The 20,222-nt window shown below is 55.2% G+C and overlaps 1 protein-coding gene across 2 annotated transcripts; it reads right to left on the reverse strand.

Annotated features, from left to right (window-relative positions):
* Positions 1 to 640: 640 nt before the first annotated feature.
* LHX3 (LIM homeobox 3) lies at positions 641 to 19,828 on the reverse strand. 2 transcript variants are annotated; one of them, XM_067541599.1, is made up of 6 exons: positions 19,719 to 19,828; positions 8,853 to 9,024; positions 6,930 to 7,132; positions 4,370 to 4,521; positions 3,230 to 3,401; positions 641 to 1,059 (listed from the first exon to the last, which is right to left on the reverse strand). In XM_067541599.1, the coding sequence occupies exons 1-6, from the start codon at positions 19,786 to 19,788 to the stop codon at positions 641 to 643; spliced, it is 1,188 nt and encodes a 395-aa protein (XP_067397700.1). In that variant the 5' UTR covers positions 19,789 to 19,828. The 2 variants fall into 2 exon arrangements, with proteins under 2 accessions (XP_067397700.1, XP_067397701.1); XM_067541600.1 differs by lacking the exon at positions 19,719 to 19,828 and adding an exon at positions 10,994 to 11,000.
* Positions 19,829 to 20,222: the final 394 nt, after the last annotated feature.

Genomic DNA, 20,222 nt, shown 5'->3' on the forward strand with positions numbered 1-20,222 from the left:
TACAAAGGAAAATGTGATTATTAATAAATGATTGGCATATTAAAGACCATTTAAATTTAGAAAAGCAAATATAAATTCAAAAATAAAACAAAAAAGCTTTACTGTGTCACTGCTTTTTTTTTTTTTTTTTTTTTTTTTTTTAAACCTGTTGGAAGAACAGAGAAATAGGTGCATGGTTTTCTACCATGAATTTGTGAAGAGATTATTCATTGTTCACATTTCTCCTGTAGAAATATAGACATTGTCATTTCTTTTACAGTGGATGAGATCTTTATTTTTAAAAAAGCTTGAGGGGCTGGTAAGTGACGAAGTAAGTCTGGGCTTTGGAGAATGAACTGACAACAGATAACGAAATACGTCGTCAGCTCTGTAAAGCACAAGTCTTGGTGTTCTGTAAAAGTACAACGATCCGTTTCACTCGGACTTTTCTTAAGCCGGTCGCTCTGACGTGAGTCCTTGGTCAATTGTCTTATGTCAACCCACAGCTGGCCTGCTCCTCAGTAGCTCACTTGTCTTTCTTTCTCCATGTAACTATCTTACTTTTTCCTCAGAAGTCACTTTTTGCCCCATATTTCATTCTCAACGGTAGATGATGCTTGGTAGCCGTAAGTCTCTTCCCCACATTGTGGTGGATCCTGTATCAAAACTGGGCATGATCAACTTCATCTAGCCAGGAGGCCGGGCTTGCAGGGAAGTCTGGATACCCTCCACTGCTCCCTGTGGAGAGATCAGAACTGGGTCCATTCCCACCTAGCACTCTCATTGGCTGGGGCACACCTTGTCCACCTTGAGCCATGATGCCCAAACCATTGTCTGGATAAACCAAGCTTGAAATTAAAGGCTGGTGACCTGGCAATGCCTGCAGAGAAGCTGGTGATTGGGGTATCCCATAGGGGCTGTTGGATCTGAGGTCGTGGTACTGGTCCTGAGTGGGAATGCCACTGTGTTCCAAAGAGAAGCTGCCGTTGGTCCCAGCTTGTCTCGCCAAAGCAGGAGAAGCTTCATTTAGGTTGCTGTAAATCCCATTGGAGTGACTCATTTCTGACATAGAGGGCTCATCTGAAAGGGAAACAGGGACTTGATGTATTGGGAAAGCAAACTAGCTAGAGACAATCTGATCAGAAACCTTGAATGGGGATGGAGATAGATAAAGATAGACAGGAGCTGTATGTTTTGCACAGCTTTTCAATGCTATAATGATCTTGCCACTTAATTCCTTATTATCTCTGTTTTCCATCTAGGGCTGATCTCAGCGAAGTCAATGGGATTTTTTTCTTCTCTCAGGGGCAGGCGTCTAATTCACCTAGGCTTTTAAAAATTGGTATGAAATATAGATACTAAGAAATAACCTTATTTTAAAAAAGATCTTTTAAGGGAACAGTGAGTCTAGGCTTTTGAGATCTGCCTCTTTCTTCTGTTCTGTGTTCCTTTTATTATCAATTATTGCCTCATTAATTATATTTATCTCTGTTTTCACTATTGTTTCAGGAGCTACCATGATACTCACTGATAAAAGAGAATGACCTGGATGAAAACTATCCATTACTCAGGAAAAGGAATTAAAATTGCAATGGTTTGGGGGTGATCAGAAACAGTTTAATAGAATATATTCAAACCACTTACAAAACCACTTTTGAAAATAAAAAATATTTTTCTAGTTGCTAGCAAAATTATATGCATTTATTGGACCCTCTATAAAAATTGAGAAATGCTCTCTTATGTAGGATACCTGTTGGATATCTTAAACTTATCAATAACTGTGTTAAATACTTTTAGTTACTGTGTAATGGGATATTCATATTGAACAATGCTGCTGCATAAGATCATGTCGGAACAGGCATGAAAATCAGATACAATGTTAGGGAATCAATAGACATGCAGAAATTGAAAACAAATCTATACATAAAGCTGGTTAAACATTACTCATGTGAAGAGTTTTCCATTGGAAAATGCTGTTTTGACAAAACCAACATTTTTCAAAAAATCATGTTGATTTCAATAAAATTTCATTTTGGAGAAACTGGGGAAAAAAACCATTTTGAACATGTCAAAACATCACGTTTCAACATTTTCAGACTGATGTTTTTGACTCAAAACTACTTTTGTCATTGTGAGGTTCTTGAACACTGTGATTATGCGGGCTTCTACCTTATATTGGCTGAAGGCACTAGATCAGAGGTATTAGTTAACTGATTGCTGTGCTAAGAAATGCCATGAAAAAGAGGGGCCCATGGTACTGAGCGGGCACTGAACAATGGGATAGGACTTTTGAAGTCAAGGAGAACTACTCATGCTTAAAGCTAAGCACGTGCTTAAGTGCTTTATTGAATCAGAGCCTGAGGGGAAGTCTGACAATACAGATGACAGAGTGATATTTCTCTTCCAAAGAGAAATCCTATGAGAGAAACAACGCAGAACAAGGAGATGAAATAAAAATACCTCCAGAATAATTGAGTATGAAATAACCCCCACCCTCAAAATTATTGAAATAAAAACACTTCCAGGACATAAGTCATGGAATATGAACACCCCAGAAACAACTAGATGGGATGAAGAGACTCGCTCATCGATATCTGCCATGTAAACATTCTGATCGGTCATTCTGGACTTTTTGCTTGTAAATCTTTGTCATTTATAAAGTTCCTCAAAGAAAAGTGTTCTTCTAATGTCAAAGATCACTTGCCCATATAACTCCTGAGTGACATTCTTTGTGTTTTCCCTTTGATGGCTTCAGGTGTGACACCACAGACACCATTTAAAAAAGAATAGCTTCCAACTTTAGTTTCTCCAATGCAATTTGAGTCCAAATTGTCTCCTGCCCTATGGAATTCTAAATCACTCCCTGCAGTCACCATTGAGCTAAGTTACTTAGCAAAATGCAGACTCAGTCCTGGATTGCTCCAGTTCTTGCTGACATCTATTTGTGTTTATGTTCCCAGTTGAATTCACCTGTATTGGGCATTTGTTTTCTTTGATTATTTTATGGCAGGAAATGCTCTGAGCAAGCAAATGGCACTTAAAGAACAAAATGAACTTTTGGTGCAAAAGCAATAGCTTTGCTTGGAAGAAGGCTAGGAGAAAAATGTTCTTGGGGTGAAACTGACCCGGGGCCAGATCAGCATGTGGCCTATATACCTCTGAAGTCTCACTCAAGCCTTGAATTACACTCCTGTGATCTCCGCAGAAAACGATAATGGCCCCCCCAGCACATGCACCTCCTTCCTCTTACCTGTAAAGGAGACCTCAGCATCACTATCTGGGCCTTCCTCCTGGATACTGTCCTTGTCAGATTTTGAATTCCCCCTGGATCTTTTCATATTCCTAAAGTACTGGCCCCATCTCTGCCTCCCTGCATCTTTCTTTAGTCTTTTTTCCTTGGCTCTTCTGTTCTGGAACCATACCTGCCAAGCGAACCAAAGGAGGTTAAAAGAACAACTTGAGAAATGTTCAGTTACCTAAAGAAAACTACTGGGCTGGGAGGGGAGGGAGGTTTGACAACAATTCTAATATTTTCATCAAATGACATTTTTTTTCCATATATAATTGGTTTTCAATTAAATGCCTTATTTCAATGGAAAAACCTCTTCATAGGGGGGGAAAAAATCTCCCCCAGCTCTTCAAGCTATTCATTGCAGGTGGAAGTACCACTGCGCCTGCAGACAGCCCCACTGACCTCAAGAGAAGCCCCTGTGGATGGGGTGCATTGGAGAACCAGAATCTTTGACTAGATAGAAGCGCAGAGATCAGGCCCAAATATTAGGACTGCACCAAAAATGGGGGGGAAATAGCAAAACTGTCATTGCAATGTTATTTCAAGGTTTGCTTTCTTTTATCAAAACTCAAAATGTTGCTGTCTTTGTTGTTTACATTCCAAAATGTGGATAAATGTGGCCAGCTTTAGAACTGGAGTTTTTTAAGAAAACAAGGGCGGAAGGGAATTGGGGGGGAGGGGAAGAGAATCTGCAAAAATTGTGGGTGTGTGTTTTTTAACCCCCAGTTGTTTTATTATAAAAATAAATATCCAGATTTGGAGCATTTCACCCAGCTGTAACAAATGTGCTCTGGCAAATCTGTGTGTGTGTGTGCGGGCCTGTGTCTGTCTGTCTGTCTGCAGAGCATCCCTAACAAAAATTTGTTAGGCCAGTGCAGAGGCAATAATCTTTTGGTGATCCCATTCTGTAAGCGTTGTTATGGGTCTCTCTGCACAGAGATGGCCCCCACCAGCTAAATGTTTAAGGACAGACTGTTATCTTGATCCAACCTGACCCGGACCCAAGCCCCATTGGTTGATTGGGGCTGGTGTGAACTCGCTTGGATTTCCCAGGAGGCAGGAGACCCTGCCTGGGATGCTCCGGCGGACTCGGCTCACCTGTACGACTCTCATGTCCAGCCCGGTCTCCGAGGACAGTTGCTCTCTCACGTGCCGGGCAGGTTTGGGGGAGTTGTTGTAGGCGTTTTTCAGGGTCTCCAGCTGTTTGGCTGTGATGGTGGTGCGGGGTCTCTTGGCTGTAGACTCCGCCTCTGCAACCGTGTCCAAGAAACAAAGCGCGTTATCGGCCGAGCAGAGGAGCCCCCCGTTTGGGCCAAAGTCGCGTTCAGAATAGTTCAGGCGTGAGAACCCGGAGCCGGGGTGTCATGCACGGATCAGCTGTGAGCGCATTCAAGTTAGTCTGGAACTGCGGGGGGAAGGGAGGTCCACGGGAACACGAAGGGGCGCCGCTCAGTGTGCCAACATTTAAGGGCTCGGCGCTGTACACATTGAGAACGAAAGTGACTTCGATTCTCTGGGGCAATAGACTTATTTTTCAGCGTTAATTGAGCGACGGAGCGGACAGTAACAGCCATTTAATCTTTCACACGCAGTGAAGTCGATAGAGAGAGATTCGGCTAGATCTTATTCAGCGGACAGAAACAAAAGGCAGCTCTGGATAAGGCCGCTGCCCGGTTAGTGGGTAACTAAAGTTCTGACTCGCGGTGCGATGTGGGAATGGCTCCTTAGACCAGAAACCCAATTTTTCCTGGCATTGCTCCTCGCTTGCCGCAAATCTGCCTTAGTATCAAAACTTCTCCTGGGACATACACTAACAGAGCCGTGCTCCGGGTGTTTCCCTCCCAAAGGCAAGATCAGGACATATCCCCTGCACAGCGATTGGGAACTCCTTAAGCGGAGTAAAAACAGCGGGCCTTTGGTTAAACCGAGTGGATGCGTGTTCTCAGAACCAGAGTACACCTCCCTAATAACAGCACCATGCCCGCCGGTGTTCTCACTGTTCTGCTTTCCTCGACTCCGGATCCTAGCCTAGTGGCAGAGTATTAACAGGTTTCCGTGTGCAAAAGTGAAGTGGAGCTGGAGTTTACAGTGCCGAGCGCTTGGCTCACAAGTGGAGTGTGCTCTGCCGGCCATCACGTCCACACGAGAGGGCAGGACGGCCCGCTCAGGGGCGCCACCCAAACACACGGGCAATAAACTCCACCCGAAATCCCAGATTCCAGCCAATAGCAGATTAAACCCCGCTAGGTGACGGGGGCGGCGGTTCATTCAGCCCCCCCGGGATCTGTGAGAGAGCCGGGTCTCACGGGCACACAGCAGACACCCAGCCTGGGGCCATCTGGTCCCCGCGTTTAATAGTCTCCTAGTGGAGGCAGGGCTGAACGGGAAAACAGGAGTGCAACGCTTTGGGGTCTAACACCTTATCTGCGTTCACACTGCCTCGGTCCAGCGGACCGGCCCGCAGCCTGGCACGTGTCCGCACAGCACAGCTGGAGCGTCACCTCCCTGACTGAACAACTCCTCCCCTCTTCTAGGATCAAAGGTGTCGCAATGATCCCCAAGTGCGAGAGATTCTTCACTCCGCTTTGGGCCAGCCGTACCTCTGCCAGCCTGCTGTCCTAGCGCGTCAGCAAACCCGGTCTGACGCCGCACCTTAACCTCCAATAACCACCCCGCACCTGGGCTGGTTTGTCTACATTGCCCACGGTGCCTCGTCTCTTTCTGCAACTCTGCGCGCTGCGGGACTCGCTCATTCGTAGGCATGTGTCTGACTTCGGACCGGGTTCGGATGCTGGACGCGCGGAGAGATGTACCCGGGCAGCTGCCACAGCAGGGAGCTGTCCCGTTTACATTCCTCCAGGTACCAAAAAGCGAAGCGCGGCTTGCTGTTACCCAGGGAAGGGGTGGGCTGCCTGGATATATTGTCCCGCTGGAAATCTGGGAGCCGCTGGGCTCCTGTGCGCTGCCCACGCCCGTTCTCTGCCTTCGCCTGCCTCCACCGGCTCGTGTGTCGGGAGCAGGTGGGAGCTCAGGATGACTTTCCGAAGCCGGGTCTGACTCCGGAGTGTGGCCCTTAGACATCCCGCCGGCTCCCAACTCGGAGTGAGGCAACCGCAGCCGTGTCAAAGCACCAGCCCGGCCTGCTTACCGGAGCAGGATCACTCCAGACACTGGACGGAGGGTGCCCCCACCTCCCTCCCCCCCAAAAAAAACTACTCCGAGACCAGGTACAAAACCACAGACCCCCTTTTTCCAGCGGAAACACAGGCGTTTACATTCCTCCGCTGCCGGGCCCTCACCTGCGGGGGGGGGGGGGGACTGACCTGCTCTGCGGTGGGGCAGGAGGGATGCAGACCTGGCTGGGAGTTACCTGCCTCATTGTACCTCTGGGAAACGAAAATCCGGCTCCCCGCGCAGTGCGGGGTCTATGACCCCCCTTGTCGCCTGGATCCTGTTTGCTGAAGGAGAGGCAGGATGCGGTGCTAAACTCAGACCACCCCGCTGTCCCTAATCGCCCTCGGCTCCCATCTCTGATCCTGAATCGGGCCCCAGGCACCACCTGGCAGGCGAAGGAGATGGGGTGGGCGGCTGGGAGGGACCGCGCGTCTCCCTAGCTTCCCCGCAGCTCGGTGCCAGCGCCGGGGGGGTGCCCGGTTACCTCTCTGCTTGGCGGTCTCATAGTCCGCTTTGCAGACCAGCCGGCTGTCCTCCATCAGGTAGAACTCGTCCCCCGTGGCCAGCTGCCGTTTACACACGATGCAAGAGAAGCAGTGCAGGTGGTAGACAAAATCCTGGGCCCGTCTCACCACCTGGGTCGGGGGGATCCCCTGTTGACAGGCTGCACATTTGGTCCCGAACCGCCTGTTGAAAAGAGAGACAATCAATCCATCCATCCATCCATCAGTCCATCCATCCATCAGCCCGACCGAGAGCTGCGACCGGCCAAGGACCCTTCCCGAGAGCAGGGCAGGGCGGCTAGTGCTGGGGGGGGGGGGGGAGGATTTGTTGGATTCCTAGGTTCATCCCAGCGCCCTCCTGCCTGCAGCTGGGGGGGGGAGGAAAGGGGGGGCTGCTGCCCACGTGGACATAAAGGCAAGTTGGGGGGAAACCCGCAGATTTCTGCGGGGCGCACCGCAGCGCAAAGCCGCCCGCTAGGATGCCGGGGCTGGCCTGGAGAGGACGGGCTGTCCGGGCAGGTGGTGCGCAGCGGGGTTCAGAGCCGGGCCCGCCCTGCCCGGGGTGGCAGGGGCCTGCAGACCAGGGGCGCTTCCTTGGCTGGCCGGGCGCGGCCCCGAACCCGTGCCGGGGAGAGAGGCCTGGAGGCGTCCACCCGCGACCGGGTGTCCTGGGGGCTCTCAGCCGGGGATAAGGCAGCGTCCCTCCGCCGGGAGAACCGGCAGGTTTCAGGCCCGAGGTTCAGACAGGGCCTGGCACCATTTGCATGGAGCACGACACCGACCTGGGCCCGGACCGGCCCTGGGGCGCCGCTGGAAACCAGCCTGGGCTCCGTGGGACAGCCCCCGCTGACCGTAGCTCGGCGGGCCCCGATCCCGCCGGATTTCAAGGAGCGTTCGGCCTGGCTGAGGCCATTAGCCTTGGATCCCCCCCTTCCCCCCCCCCCGCCTCCCCTGTTTTTAGATCGCCCCCATTTCAGTGGCCGGCCCCAAGCCCACCTCGCCCACGTCCCCCGGGGCTTGCATTCTGTATCCCCAGCCGGGTGCGGCGTCCCCGGATCCGCCCGCAGCCCGTGTCTGATTTCGGGGGGGGGGGGGCGATGTCTGTGGCAGGGCCGCGAAGGGCCGGACTCGCTCCTTTCGGCGTTGGGATGCTCCGTCTGGAAACTATCCCGGTCCCCCCCGTCCCCCCCCCAGCGACTCCTTTCAGCGGGCAGGTGCGAGCCCGGTGCTGCCTATCGCCCCTGAGACCAGACCTTGGACAGACAGACAGACACGGGGGGGGGGAGGGGGGGCGCAGTTGGTTTCTCCTGGTGTTTGCTCTCAGCCGCACACTCGGGTGCGTGGCAAGGGACACCCCACGTCAGCCCCGCAGGCTGCAGCTCAGCCCGATGCTGGCCGGTTGGACACCCCGCCTTGCCGGGCGGGCGGGGGGGGGTCCGAGCTGGGCGGGGCGGGTCTTGGCCGGCCCCAACGCCGGCGGTGCAAATCCGGCTGGGATGCAGATCTCCCCTCGGTCACTTCATCACTGCTACTGAAATCCATTGGGGGGGGGCGTCCGCCTCCTCCACCCCCCCCCGCCCCTTTTACTGAAGTCATCACTTTTTAATCCGCTTCTGATTTGCTCTTTATTCGCCCGCTCCGTTTCCGCAGGGAGCGAGTGAGCTATCCGGTGCCCCGGTCTATCTGCGCGGGTGCCGGCACTGAGCGGGGTTGGAGTCGCTGGGCTATGGGGAAGGATGGCCGCCCTGTTCAACTCAGAGCGGGGCAGGGCGGGTCTCGGTGCAAAGCATCTCCTAGAAGGGCAAAACAATCATCCATGCAGCCCTTCCCGCCCTGCACCGCCAATCACCGCCCCTCCCCCCCTCCACTCCTTGCTCGGTCCGGTCTGGTCCGGTTTGACTCACTTGAAGAAGTCCTCCTTGCAGTAGACGCTGTCCCCTCTGCTGAAGCATTTCTCCGCCAGCTGGGTCTGGCAATCGCTGCACGTCAGGCACTTGCTGTGCCAATGCCTGTCCAAGACCTTCAGGATGAACCTGTCCACGATGTGCTGGTTGCAGCCTGCGCACAGGGGGATTTCTGGGGGGGGAGGGGAGAGTAAAAGACATCGTTACCTGGTTTAATTGCTCACTTCTACAGCAACTCAGGGCCTGAACCCAGCCTTTGCGATGGGAAGGCTCCATCCTGAGCGATTTTTAGGGCCGGCCTGGCTGGGATGATTTAACTGGGGTTGGTCCTGCTTTGAGCAGGGGGCTGAGCTGGATGGCCTCCTGGGGTCCCTTCCAGCCCTCATCGTCTAGGATCCTAAGAGCTCTGGCGGGTCCAGAGCCCACGGTGCAATTGCTTGGTATTGGAGAAACAAGGACAAACTTCTGCTCCGGAACGAGACAAGATCCGGAGTTCACACCGAGTTCTTCTGCGGGTCCGGTCCAATAACAGATCTCACCGCCCCCACCTTGTCTCCCTAATACCCCGGGACCAGCACGCGGCAGCAAGGATTTCATGATGCTCCCCTTTGGAAAGGCTCCATCACAAACCGCAGGTGGTTGACAAAAAGCACCTCCCCGTTAGTCACTATTAAAAAGAGATCCAGGGAAGCCCACAAATTCCATCATGTGACGGTCCGCTCCGCTTCTTAAAAATTACAGATGCAATTAATGGGGGCGGGGTTTAAATGCTGGGGTTTATTATTCAAGACCCAAAATCGTGGAAAGTGCCTTTTAAAAATAAATACCGGGGGGGGGGGACAGAAATGGGTTCAAATGCCCCCGGGGAGCCGCGATTCGTTCGGATTTTTCTTATTTCAGGAGGCAAAGGACACGCCCGGCCATTGCTGGGTGTAGCCTGGATCGCGCCGCTGGGCAGACCGTGGCCGCGCCGCTGTGTTTTGCAAGTGTAACTTGCAGATCGCGCACAATCTTTTTTTTTTTTAAATGGAAACGTTCATTGCAAAATTACAGCCGAGGAGCGGGGACCTGGTTTGTCGGTGCGCCCCTCGCAGGGGTGCGGAGCCGGCTTGGGAGCCAGCCGGCCAAGGTCACAGCCCAGCTCGCCCAGGTGCTTTCTTGTAACGTGTCGAGCGGAACCACGGACACCAGCGGGGAAGGAGAAAGGGTTGAAAGCGAAGCGGTTTGTGCCGAAGCCAGAGGTCATCTCTTTAAACATGATCTTACATGACAATTAAAAACCAAATCTCCTTCAGCGCTTAGTTTTTTCTCTCTCCCGGTGTCTCGGATTGTCCGCAAATAAACACGCAAACAAACGCGATCTCAACCGAACCGGCCGGGCTGTCCCTCGGCTGCGAGTGTAACCAGAAGAGCCGCCACCGAAGCTTTATCTCGACGCTGTTTTGATCCGGTCTCTGCTCAGAGACCGTCATTTCCACAGTCTCCAAAACCGGCCCCTCCAAATTACAGCGGATCAACAACAACAACAAAAAAGTCAATTCGGTTTGGGATCATTTCCCAGGGAAATATTCTTAGTCACAACCGCCGTAAGCGGACAGTCTGGTTGTGTTGTGGTATATATCGGCAAAGGAAACCCGGTGCACAAATGTCGTGAACCACACACACAATTATTGATCATCTGCACCTCCCCCTCCCCCCAACAAAAAAAATACATCACAGAAATTGAAGGTGGGTCCCTAAAGTAGAGAGAAACAACTTGCCAGCTAGGGTTAGGCTCCAGGGTTGGCATCCCATATTCTCAGCACAGAGGAACTGTCCAGCACCACATACACTCCTCCGCGCAATCTGCAGACAGACAGACAGCACCTTCTGTCTGACCTGAGCGCACAACACCCAAGCTGGGCTGGGGGGAGAGAGATGAGGGGGGGGGGGGAAGCTTAAGACTCCCAAATTACCGTCTCATAACCAAAGAATATTGCTTCCTTCTGCTCCTCGCCGTCTAAGCTGATTTTCTAAGACAAAATGCAATCTCTTAAATTAATATAAACCCACATGGAAATTAATTTCCTGCCTTGCAGGGCGCGTGCACGCGCGCGCACTCACACTCACACACACACACTATTAAGTGACTAGAACCTTACGTTGCATTGTGAGTCCAGCAGAGAGAGGAAATGTCTTTAAAACGTGTCTTCACGGCGCAGAATCTTCCCTGGATTTACATCTGGATTCGATTTCTGTGGTTACTGTTCTCGCCCCCTCTTCCCCCCCCCCCCAAATCTAAACAGCTTTTGACCCCGGGAGCCCTGGCGTTGCCATCTTCACACACATCTCCTGTCTCTCTCCCTCACAGCTACCAAGTCTATAATTAGGCTTGAGTCAAATATGCCTGGTCCCAGCCTTCGGGCCGAACCAATCAGGGATCCCCCTCCACTCCGGATCTCTCTCCAAATCACGCCTGACAATTAAACCTGTAAAGGCTCCTGTGAACTAAGCGGGGTGAGGGGGTGGGGGTGGGGAGAGAGAGATTTAATTCACTAAATCAGTTTATTTTTAGACATGGGTCACTTCAGCTTCTCTCATTGGTGTCAGTTTTAAGAGCCTGGGAGGGAATCACGTGGGCACTGGGTTTAATTTCAGCACCAGGACCTCGCTGGTGCCCAGTGGACTGGCTGGGATATTTCAGGCAGACGGTCGCTGCTTGAACTTTCTGGGAATAAATGTGCTGGGCAGGGGCGTAAAATCCCCTGAGTTCCCGAGAGAGCCAAGGCGTGCCAGTGTCCTGAGCTCTGGGGTGGCGGGAACGGGCGAGCAGATGCGGCGTTGCGTTTGCCACGAAGGATCGCGGTGAATCCCGTGGTCCCGGGCGGAGGAGCATCCCCGGGGTGGTGTCTGGAGCCGGACACCGCCCCCGCCCCTGGCCGACTTTAGCAAAGGGGAGAGAGGGAGATCCGCAGCCGCGGAGCGCTGCCTTGGAAAGGGAAATGCACTTTTGTCCTTCGCATCAGAAGCATCTTTAAACATCTACAAATATACACGTCCCCCGCCCGGGCGCAGCGCCCCCCCAGGCTCGGAAAGTCCCCCACGAACAAGCGGCCCTCGGCCCCCCACAATCCGAGTTCTCCGCTTTCCACAGGGCCAGGCCCCCGGAGCGACGCCAGCGCCGGGCCCACGCCGCCCTGAGGCAGGCCGCTGGCTATGGCGGGCGGGTGCCGGCGATGGGATGTGACCCCGGTCACCTGAGAAACCCGGTGCTGGGGGAGAGGGGAGACACGGGGGGGGGGGGCAAGGCCTGGTGCGGCGGGTCACGGCACTATCTGTGCAAGGCTGGCGTTCACACGTCTAGCAGCCGGGAGTGGTTTGTGCTCGGCGCAGGGTCCAGCCCGGGCCCCTCAGGCGGTGCAAACACACCGTCCTCGGCCGAGATGTCATGAGCCGGGGGAACACAACAGGCTCAGCCCGCCCTGCCCGCGAGGAGACGAGATGGGCTTTCCCCCTGCACCAGGTGCATCGGAGCCAGAGGCCTGCAGCGTTTCCCAACCCAACCCAACCGACGGGGACACGGGACAGACAAACAACCCCCCTGGCAAAACAAGCCTGCCATCGGAGCCCTTTTCGTGTCACGCCGCGCCTCGGTCTCCCCGCATCTCAGCAAGCAGCCTCCGGTCCTAGGGCCGCATCACACCATCGCAATGAACCGCTTTAGGCAAGCTCAGAAACCATGCCATGCCCTCCCCGGAGAGCTGCTGGGCGGCCGGGGCCCTGCATTGCTGACGTGGGGAGGGACCCAGGCTGCCCTGGGCTGTTGCTGGGACATGCACCATTCACTCCTGAGACCCGACTTTTCAGACAATCTGAATCCGGAGTTTCTGGCTGCGATTTCTGTTAAGCCCCTTTTCCAAGTGCTCAGAGGGGACGGCATTTCTGCCCTCGGGACCGGTTCTGGGCTCTCTTATTCCCCCCCTCGATGGGTTCAATGACGCTTTGGATACAGAGCACGGGAAAGTCAACATCCAGCCAGGGAAATGCTCTTTCACCATGGAGCAGAACAACCCAGCCGAGCTGCGAGGCAGGCTGGAGACCAGGCCCCGGCGGGTGACTTGTCTCTCTCCGCGATCGCTCATTTCCAGGCAGGCCAGGCCCCCGGAGACTTGGGGCCCGATCCCGCGGCCTTTCCCAAGCAAAACCCTCAGTCCAGCCTCCTGGGAGCTTCGGCCTAGTGAAGGGCTTGGGGCTGGGGGAGGATCGGGCCTAAACACCAGATGCGCTGGGCTTCGAGGGGGCAGCGGTGACTCGGCGTAGCTGGGGGAGCAGGCCAGGGGACAGAGCAGCGTGCAGGCGGCAGGGCGGGCGATGGGGCTGTCTAAACCACCACCGCGGGGAAGGCCTCCCGCCTGTCTTGCTTGTATAAAGCAGCAGCAGCTCAGACATATGTCGGCGTTGTGTCTCTGCGCCTGCCCCTGCCCCTCCTAATCCCACAGCCCGGAGCGCTAAGCCGTGCATGACCGGGAGGAGAAAGCACCCAACGATTTCAGGGAGCCGGAGCTCTGGATTCGAAGGGGCCCAGCGCGGTTACACGGCCGCCGGGCTCAGCTCCGCAGGGCCCCATTGCACGCCGGTGGGGCGAACGCCCAGGGGCGGATTTCGTTTGCCTCCCGGGGCTGGATTTTTGGCAGCGCGCCTGTCTAGACGCGCACCCCCCTGGGGATCACCCGGCCGAGTCTCGGCCACAGCGACGCGGGGCAGGAATGAGGAGCCGAAGGTGCAAGGACTAGATTTCCACCGAGTGCGCCGGAGTCGTTTGCACGGAGCGGATCCGGCGCGGCCGCGCGGTTCTCTGCGGCGGCCCGGGGCGATGGGCCGAGGACATGTCCAGGTAGTTCTTCCTCCCGTCCGTTCGCCTCGGGCCTGTTTTGCGTTTTTCAGCAAAAGTAGCCACCGATTTATGACGCCAGACGCACAGTGAAGGCGGCCTGTAATAAACGCATGGCGGCGGGGGCAGGGGGCTGTGCTCCGTCTCTCCTGCTCCTGCCTCGGAGTCAGAAGTTCGGAGGCTCAAAAAAAAAAAAAGTGCATTCAAATAAACGAGGCGCTAATTAGTAATAACGACTCCTACAAATCCAGGGCCGCGCGTTCGCACTGACCCCTCTTCGTGTGCACGACGCCGAGCTCTGGCCGGTGGCACCTGTTCTGAACTCCCCTCGAGCCATCCACTGTCTGAAGACCTACTGAAAAGCCAGCTTTCTCCCCCCCCCACCCCCAAAAAAACCCCCAACCCCTGTACCTTTGCGCACGTCCTCATTCTGTGCCAGCAAAGCGAAGAGCATCTCTGTGTTGGAGCAGCCCTTGCCCGCGCTCAGTTCCTTAAGGGCATCCATCTTGCATCGCCTTCTGCCACAAACTCTGCAAAAACGGGGCGCTGCCGCCCAACTCCGGGGTCTCCGAGCCGAACGGGGCCCGGAGCTGCCTGCCGGCTCCCCTCCCCGGCGCTCCCTGTCTGCCCTAAGCAAGCCAGAAGCAGCGGCCCCTATGCCTGGTCTGCACAGACCCCCTCCTCCCCCCCAAGTCCATCCAGCGTCCACACAACACACACACCGGAGGCGCGCGCTTGCGGTGCAGAAGAAGGAGTTGCGCCGGAGCAAACAGGGCCGGGGAGGAACCCTGCCGACTTCCAGTTCACCCGGGGCAGAGGGGGATGGACCAGTCTCGCCGCCGGCTAGAGGGAGGCTGCGGGTCTCAGCTGGGCTCTCGGGGCCGGCGGAGGCAAAAGGAAGGAATATGGCCTGGCTGTGGCCGAAAATACTTCCACGGGGCTTCCCAGTGACTGGCTTATCCGCGGCTCGCTCTGCCGGGTGCTCTGGGCTCCGGCTGGGTTTGTGGGCAGGGGCAGGCCGGGGTAAGAAGGCAGCAGAGAGGAGAAGCCGCTCTGGGATGATTTTATTCCACTTTGAGAAATAAATGGCAGCCTCCCGCAGTGTGTCAGCGCAACAGGCTCCGAGATGTCGCCTCTTCTCCCTCCTCCCCCCTTCCCCCCCAACCACTTTCCGAGCAGAATAAAGAGTGACCGCAAAATCCAGGGCAACGAACTTCCCAGGGGAAGCTGGGATCTGGGGGTGTCTCGCTGGGCCTGGAAATAAAACATTAAGACCCCTCCAGAATGCGTTGCTTTTTAAATTTATTTACCCCCATCCCACTTGGCAAATACACTAGTGACATTCCCCTGAGGTTCTCTCCTGTCCCATTGTGTCGGGGGAGGGGGGGGTGGAGGATATATTTCCAAAGTCTTCAGCTGAGGAAACCAGCAAAAGAAACTGCGGGGGCTGAATGTCTACCTGTCGGATGGGAAAGCTCCCATCTCCTCCAGGAAGGATAATATCCTAGCACCGTGAGAGACTCTGCGGCTCCCACCTGTGCTTAGCCTGCCTGAAGTAGATGTAGCCATGCAGTCTTCGCTTCCATGCAGACGTTGGAGAAAGCAGACCAGCGTGCACTGGACACTGGGTTTGAGTATCTAACGCCCGGGTCCTAGAACCCAGGGCGGTACCGGAATTTCACCGGACTGCCTTCAACCGTGCCAAACTACTGGGAAAGCAGCTCCGCCATGAGCCTTCCTCTCTGTGAAACAGCCTCTCGTTCAAAGGAAGAGGTTTTTGCCCAGAAAGGCAGGGCAGGAAAAGAAATATCAGTCCCAAGATTGAGAGTAAAAGGACCGGATCATGAATTCATGGGAACCACGTGCAAAATGATTTTAAAAAAAAATCTATGGAGGGAATGAAGTCCCCTCTTCTTTTGGACCATATTGGCCTCAGAGGGACAAGAGCGGAAGTAAAGTCAATCGGAATCTGATGTTTATAATTATTTCTATGCATTTAGCTCCTCTTACTCCCCGGAAATGTCTTTCCCCCTCCCCTTTAAATCCGAGCCCTTTCGTTTTGGGTGCTCGCTGTGCTTCGAGACCCTGACCCACAGCCCCATGGAAAGATCCCATCGACGCCAGTGGCAAAGCACAGCTCTTCCAGGAGTGGCATGCAACAGCTCGCTCGCCTGGAGCTTGCCCAGCTGTCTGCCACGCCTGGAATTTTGGGAGCAGCTGTGGGCAGAAACGGCTCGAGAAAGCGGGTCTTTTCTCCTCCCACCTGCCCCAGGGGGGCTGCAGGTGTCCCCGGATTCCGGGACTTGGCCAAGCATGTCTCCGCCGTGGCGAACAGAAGAAACCAGGCTAGTAAGGGCGATGTCCGGTCCAGCCACTCTGCCTCTCTCTTTTTTTTTAAAGACAACTGTGTACTTTGGGCGCAATCGGCAGCTCAATAAAATGTTAAGTGCGGCAACACCCTGATAAATTTTATTGACACTGATCTTCAGAGGCAAAAGGTGCCTGGGGAAATCAAGCGTAGTGCTGCTGCTATCCCCTGCAGATGAATTCAAAATCAATGCCCCATTTGCCGGCGTTTCCCGAGGATATGAAACGCGTTTCGGTGAAAGGTATGCCATGCCTCAGTGTTATTTCCAACTTTTTAGCTTTAATAATAATTGTATGTCCTATTGATCGGCCTCTCGGAAGGAGCCGGGCGACACTAATGGTATCAAATGAGAAACACTTAGGAGCGAGGAGTGATAGGAAGGGCGTATGTGGGACAGTATAGATCCCTATAGAGGCTCAGTGTTTTATCGCAGCGCGGTGGTCTAAGGGTGCCCCTGTGTGTGTGTGAGTGTGAGTGTGTGTGTGTGTGTGTGTGTGTGTGTGTGAGTGAGTGAGAGAAAGAGAGAGATCTGCTTTTGCACCCACCCAGCTTCCTAACTTACAATTCACACTCACCCAAAGGAGTGCGGTTTTATTCTTTCCATGCCTACACGAGGGACACGGGTCTGGAGTTGTATTCATCAACGCGCTTCCTTGGCCCGGGGGTTTAGCTGTGGGGGAAGGGACAGACTTTTTGCTCTGAGCACCTGGTGTTACATTCGCAGCGTTTCCCTTCCTGCTAACTCCGAGCTCTGGAAATGCGTTAGTGGGGCGGTGTGTCCCCCGGGCGCGGGGTTTACCTGGGAGGGATGGGGTCTGTACTTTTTGTTTGTAGGACCTGGCGTTCCACTAACGCTATTTTATTTTTAAAGGATCTGGCGTTCGTAGAAATCCAGGGGGTCTGGATTCTGAACTGAGCAATCTGAACTCGGGCTGAATTGTTCCTGGTTTCTGGTGTAAGCGGCGGGTGGAAAGGAAGGATCAGACTTTTTGCCTTGGGACTCTGCTCTTCTAGCATCCCACAAAGCCCCAGCGGCATTGCCCTCCTCTGAGTGCGACAAACAAACTGCCTCTTCACAAACCGCTCCGGATTCCACACCGCAAAGTCACACACACGCCTGGATGAAAGCCGCTTCGGGCTTTCGATCCGCCATTTACACCAAACAGCCAAACCCAACACAAACCGAATCGGCTGGTTTTGCAGGTTGAAAGCTGTTTAGAAGGAGGGCAAATTATCCTTGACTCCGCTAGCAGTTCACTCTAGATGCGCTCCTGAAACCCTACCATATTTTCCACTGTTTATTAATAAAGACCCGTTAGACAGAGACAGAAAACAAAAGAGGCTTTTCCTGTATACAGCGCCATCAAAGAATATTTCTAGCAACGGATTTCTTAACTCCCCCGTTCTCCTGTGCAGCTGGGATTTTTTTTCACCCCTACTTAATAAAGTACTTTATAGAAAATATGTTTTTAGTATTAAAATTCCAGGTTCTCTTTTTCTTTCTTTGTTGAAACCGACTAAAGATTACCTGAAAGCAGAAAGGGAAGGAATATAGAGATCTTCGCCTGCTCTTTTTAAACATGTACCTTCCTGCTGGATTTCACTCCAGCTCGCCTTTCAGTCCCTAAGCACACAGGGCAGCTAAAGCCCATTCACTTCTCCTGCAGGTAACAGGCAGCTATCAGGTTACCTGGAGTCAAACACATCCCCGTTAGGCTCAGTGGGGGAACGGCGTGTGAAGGGTTACGAAACGAGATAGGTGTCCCCGAATATGAGAGTTAATTGCCCGAATAAACAGCTGAGGAATTGGCAAAAATCAGCTGGATTTTCCTAGATAATTTACTCCAGGCAGGCAGGTTTTCTTCTCGCTAGATCCGAACAGGGGAAGGGAGGCGGGTGGATGGAAGTGTCTGCATGATTGATTTAGTTTTAAAAGAAACCCGGAGAGGTCTGAGATGAGTTCGCTGCCAGTCCTACTTCTCTCACCGAGGAGCCCTTCTTCCAACAGAGACAGACCGGGGGGGAACACCCAGCGTCCACACTCCGCTCCAGCCTGCGTGTGAACGAGCTAAATGGAAGGGGGGGGGGGGCGATGCTTGAATCCCGTTTCGGTGCCCTGCTGATCCGCTAAGAGACAGCTGGCTTTAGCGGGGACACATCAGCCCTGGGCTGGGCTTTTGTTAAAGGATGAGACCGGTTGTTGTTTTCTAAGCGGCTAGCTAGATAACAGAAACGTGCGCTAGATGGACAGCCATATTGGCCGGGGGTGAGTGCGGAGGTTCTGCTAGACAACATTTAGTTGTAGAAGAAGTAAGGGCTGACATTTTATAAACCCCCCCCTCCCGCCAGCTGATCTGCCCATGACTAATAACACACCGCCGCCGCCGGTCTCCAACCCTGGGCGGGCAGGGCTAGTTCGTTTTCAGGCCCATGAGGGCTGATTTCTCTGGCTGCAGAAGAACGAGGGTTTTTTTACAAACCCCCCCCCCCCCAGTTAATAGATATTCGAGTCACCCCCGAGCAGAGATGCCCCTTGACCAACAGCACGAGCCGGGTAACCAAAGCACCCGTTGTCCCGGCAGGACCCAGCCCAGGGGGTTCATGCACTGAGCTTGTCTCAGCGCCTGGGTCTTTCTGGCCAGCGTCGCAGTTTGGAGGTCAAGGCCCGATCCTGCCACAGCTGGGTCGAGCCCAGACCCCCCCCCCCGCCGACCGCGAGGAGCGGGGAGCTCGCCTACCCGGACTGGGGGGGGGGGCAAGTGCCCCTGGAAACACCCCCGCAGGCTGGAGCCTTCCTGCAGGGCCGGTGTATTGCAGGCCGCTTGGGGCAGGGACTGGCGAACCCTCCACTCGCTGCCCGGCGAGGGGCAGCACCCCAGGGCCCAGGCGGGCCGGAGGCGGTGGCGAGGAGCGGGGGGGGGGGGCGGGGGGAGGCTGGGCCGCGGCGCCCTGGCAGATGACAGCAGCGAGTGATGGAGGAGCTGGGGCGGCTCGGGTCAGACACGCGTGCTCCAGCTGTCCAGAGCAGCCGCTAACAATACCGCTCATTAGCCATGCCTAACGTCTGTGGCAGGCAACCCCCGCCCCCCCCCCCCACAGCGAGGGAGGCTCCGCTTCCCCCCTCCCCCCAGCCCCAGCCCCACATTTCCTTCGCTGGTCTTCTTTCCTTGCCCCCAGGCCGCTCGCGGGGAGCCCGCCGGCCATGCCCGCCAGGCACCTGTTCCCTCCGCCACACCTCACACAACAAGGCTCCTGGTGGGAACACGAGCCGAGGACACAGCTGGTCCTGCTCCGGTGTCACTTCAGATCCGGACAAGATATTCCCCCCTCCCCCTCCATCCCCCAAAAGCAGCCAGGCGACCGGGACCCGCCGGCCACAGGCGGCACAGATCTGCTTTCCCTGCTCCAGCGGAGGGGGTGTCTCTTCTCCCCACTCCACGCCCGCCTGTCATTTCAAGCTGAGACCCCCCCACACACACACACACCACACACACACACCCCCCCCCCCCAGCCCCTGCCATTGCTCTGAACTAGATCCGCTGAGCCCCAGGGGCCGTCCGACGGCGCGGCAGGGCCCGCTGACGCCCGGCATGCAGCCCCGGCAAGCTGCGGGAAAAGGGGCGCTCACCTGGGGTCCTGCTGAAGGGGCAGATCTCAGCCGCCTTCTCCGGGCCGGCTCGGACGCCTTCCAGCAGCATGGCGGGGCTCGGCGCGGCAGGGGCTGCGGGCGAGCGTCGGGAGAAGCGGCCGGGCCGGGCAGGAAGGAAACCCCTCTGCCTCCTTGGCCCCCACCCAGGCGCCTGCCCCGCCGGCTGCAGCCCTGCGGGCGCCCCGGGGCAAAGGACACGGAGCTGCCCCCCTGGCCCGCGGCGCCTGGAAGCAGCGGGGCCGGGACATGCCCCGCTCAGGAGCCGCTGCGACCTTTGAGTGCAGTGGTTCGGGGACAGGGGGCCCGGCCGGGGGGGCCGGGGCGGGGCAGGCTCCCCACTGCGCAGCGGCTGGCGTCAGTTGATTCTCCCTTGCCACCGGGGCTGCTTTTTAGCATAACAAAGCCCAGGGAGGGACGGCCACTGGGGGGGGGGGGGGCGGGGGAGCTGTCCGTGGTGCTGGCGCAGGACGCACCGCCAGCCCC

This window comes from Emydura macquarii, unplaced genomic scaffold (genome assembly GCF_026122565.2).
Source record: "Emydura macquarii macquarii isolate MOO-44397 ecotype Brisbane River unplaced genomic scaffold, CSIRO-AGI_Emac_v2 contig_691, whole genome shotgun sequence".
NCBI classification, from domain to species: domain Eukaryota; kingdom Metazoa; phylum Chordata; order Testudines; family Chelidae; genus Emydura; species Emydura macquarii.

What these genes read in the sequence shown, in the direction of transcription:
- LHX3 (XM_067541599.1), bottom strand. Translation starts at nt 19,788, where the DNA reads ATGCTGCTGGAAGGCGTCCGAGCCGGCCCGGAGAAGGCGGCTGAGATC. An exon ending in TGCAAGGAGGACTTCTTCAA is followed by an intron (nt 7,133 to 8,852) that starts GTGAGTCAAACC and finishes TCTTTTCAACAG; the next exon opens with GCGGTTCGGGACCAAATGTG. An exon ending in TGCTGAGGTCTCCTTTACAG is followed by an intron (nt 1,060 to 3,229) that starts GTAAGAGGAAGG and finishes TTTCCCTTTCAG; the next exon opens with ATGAGCCCTCTATGTCAGAA.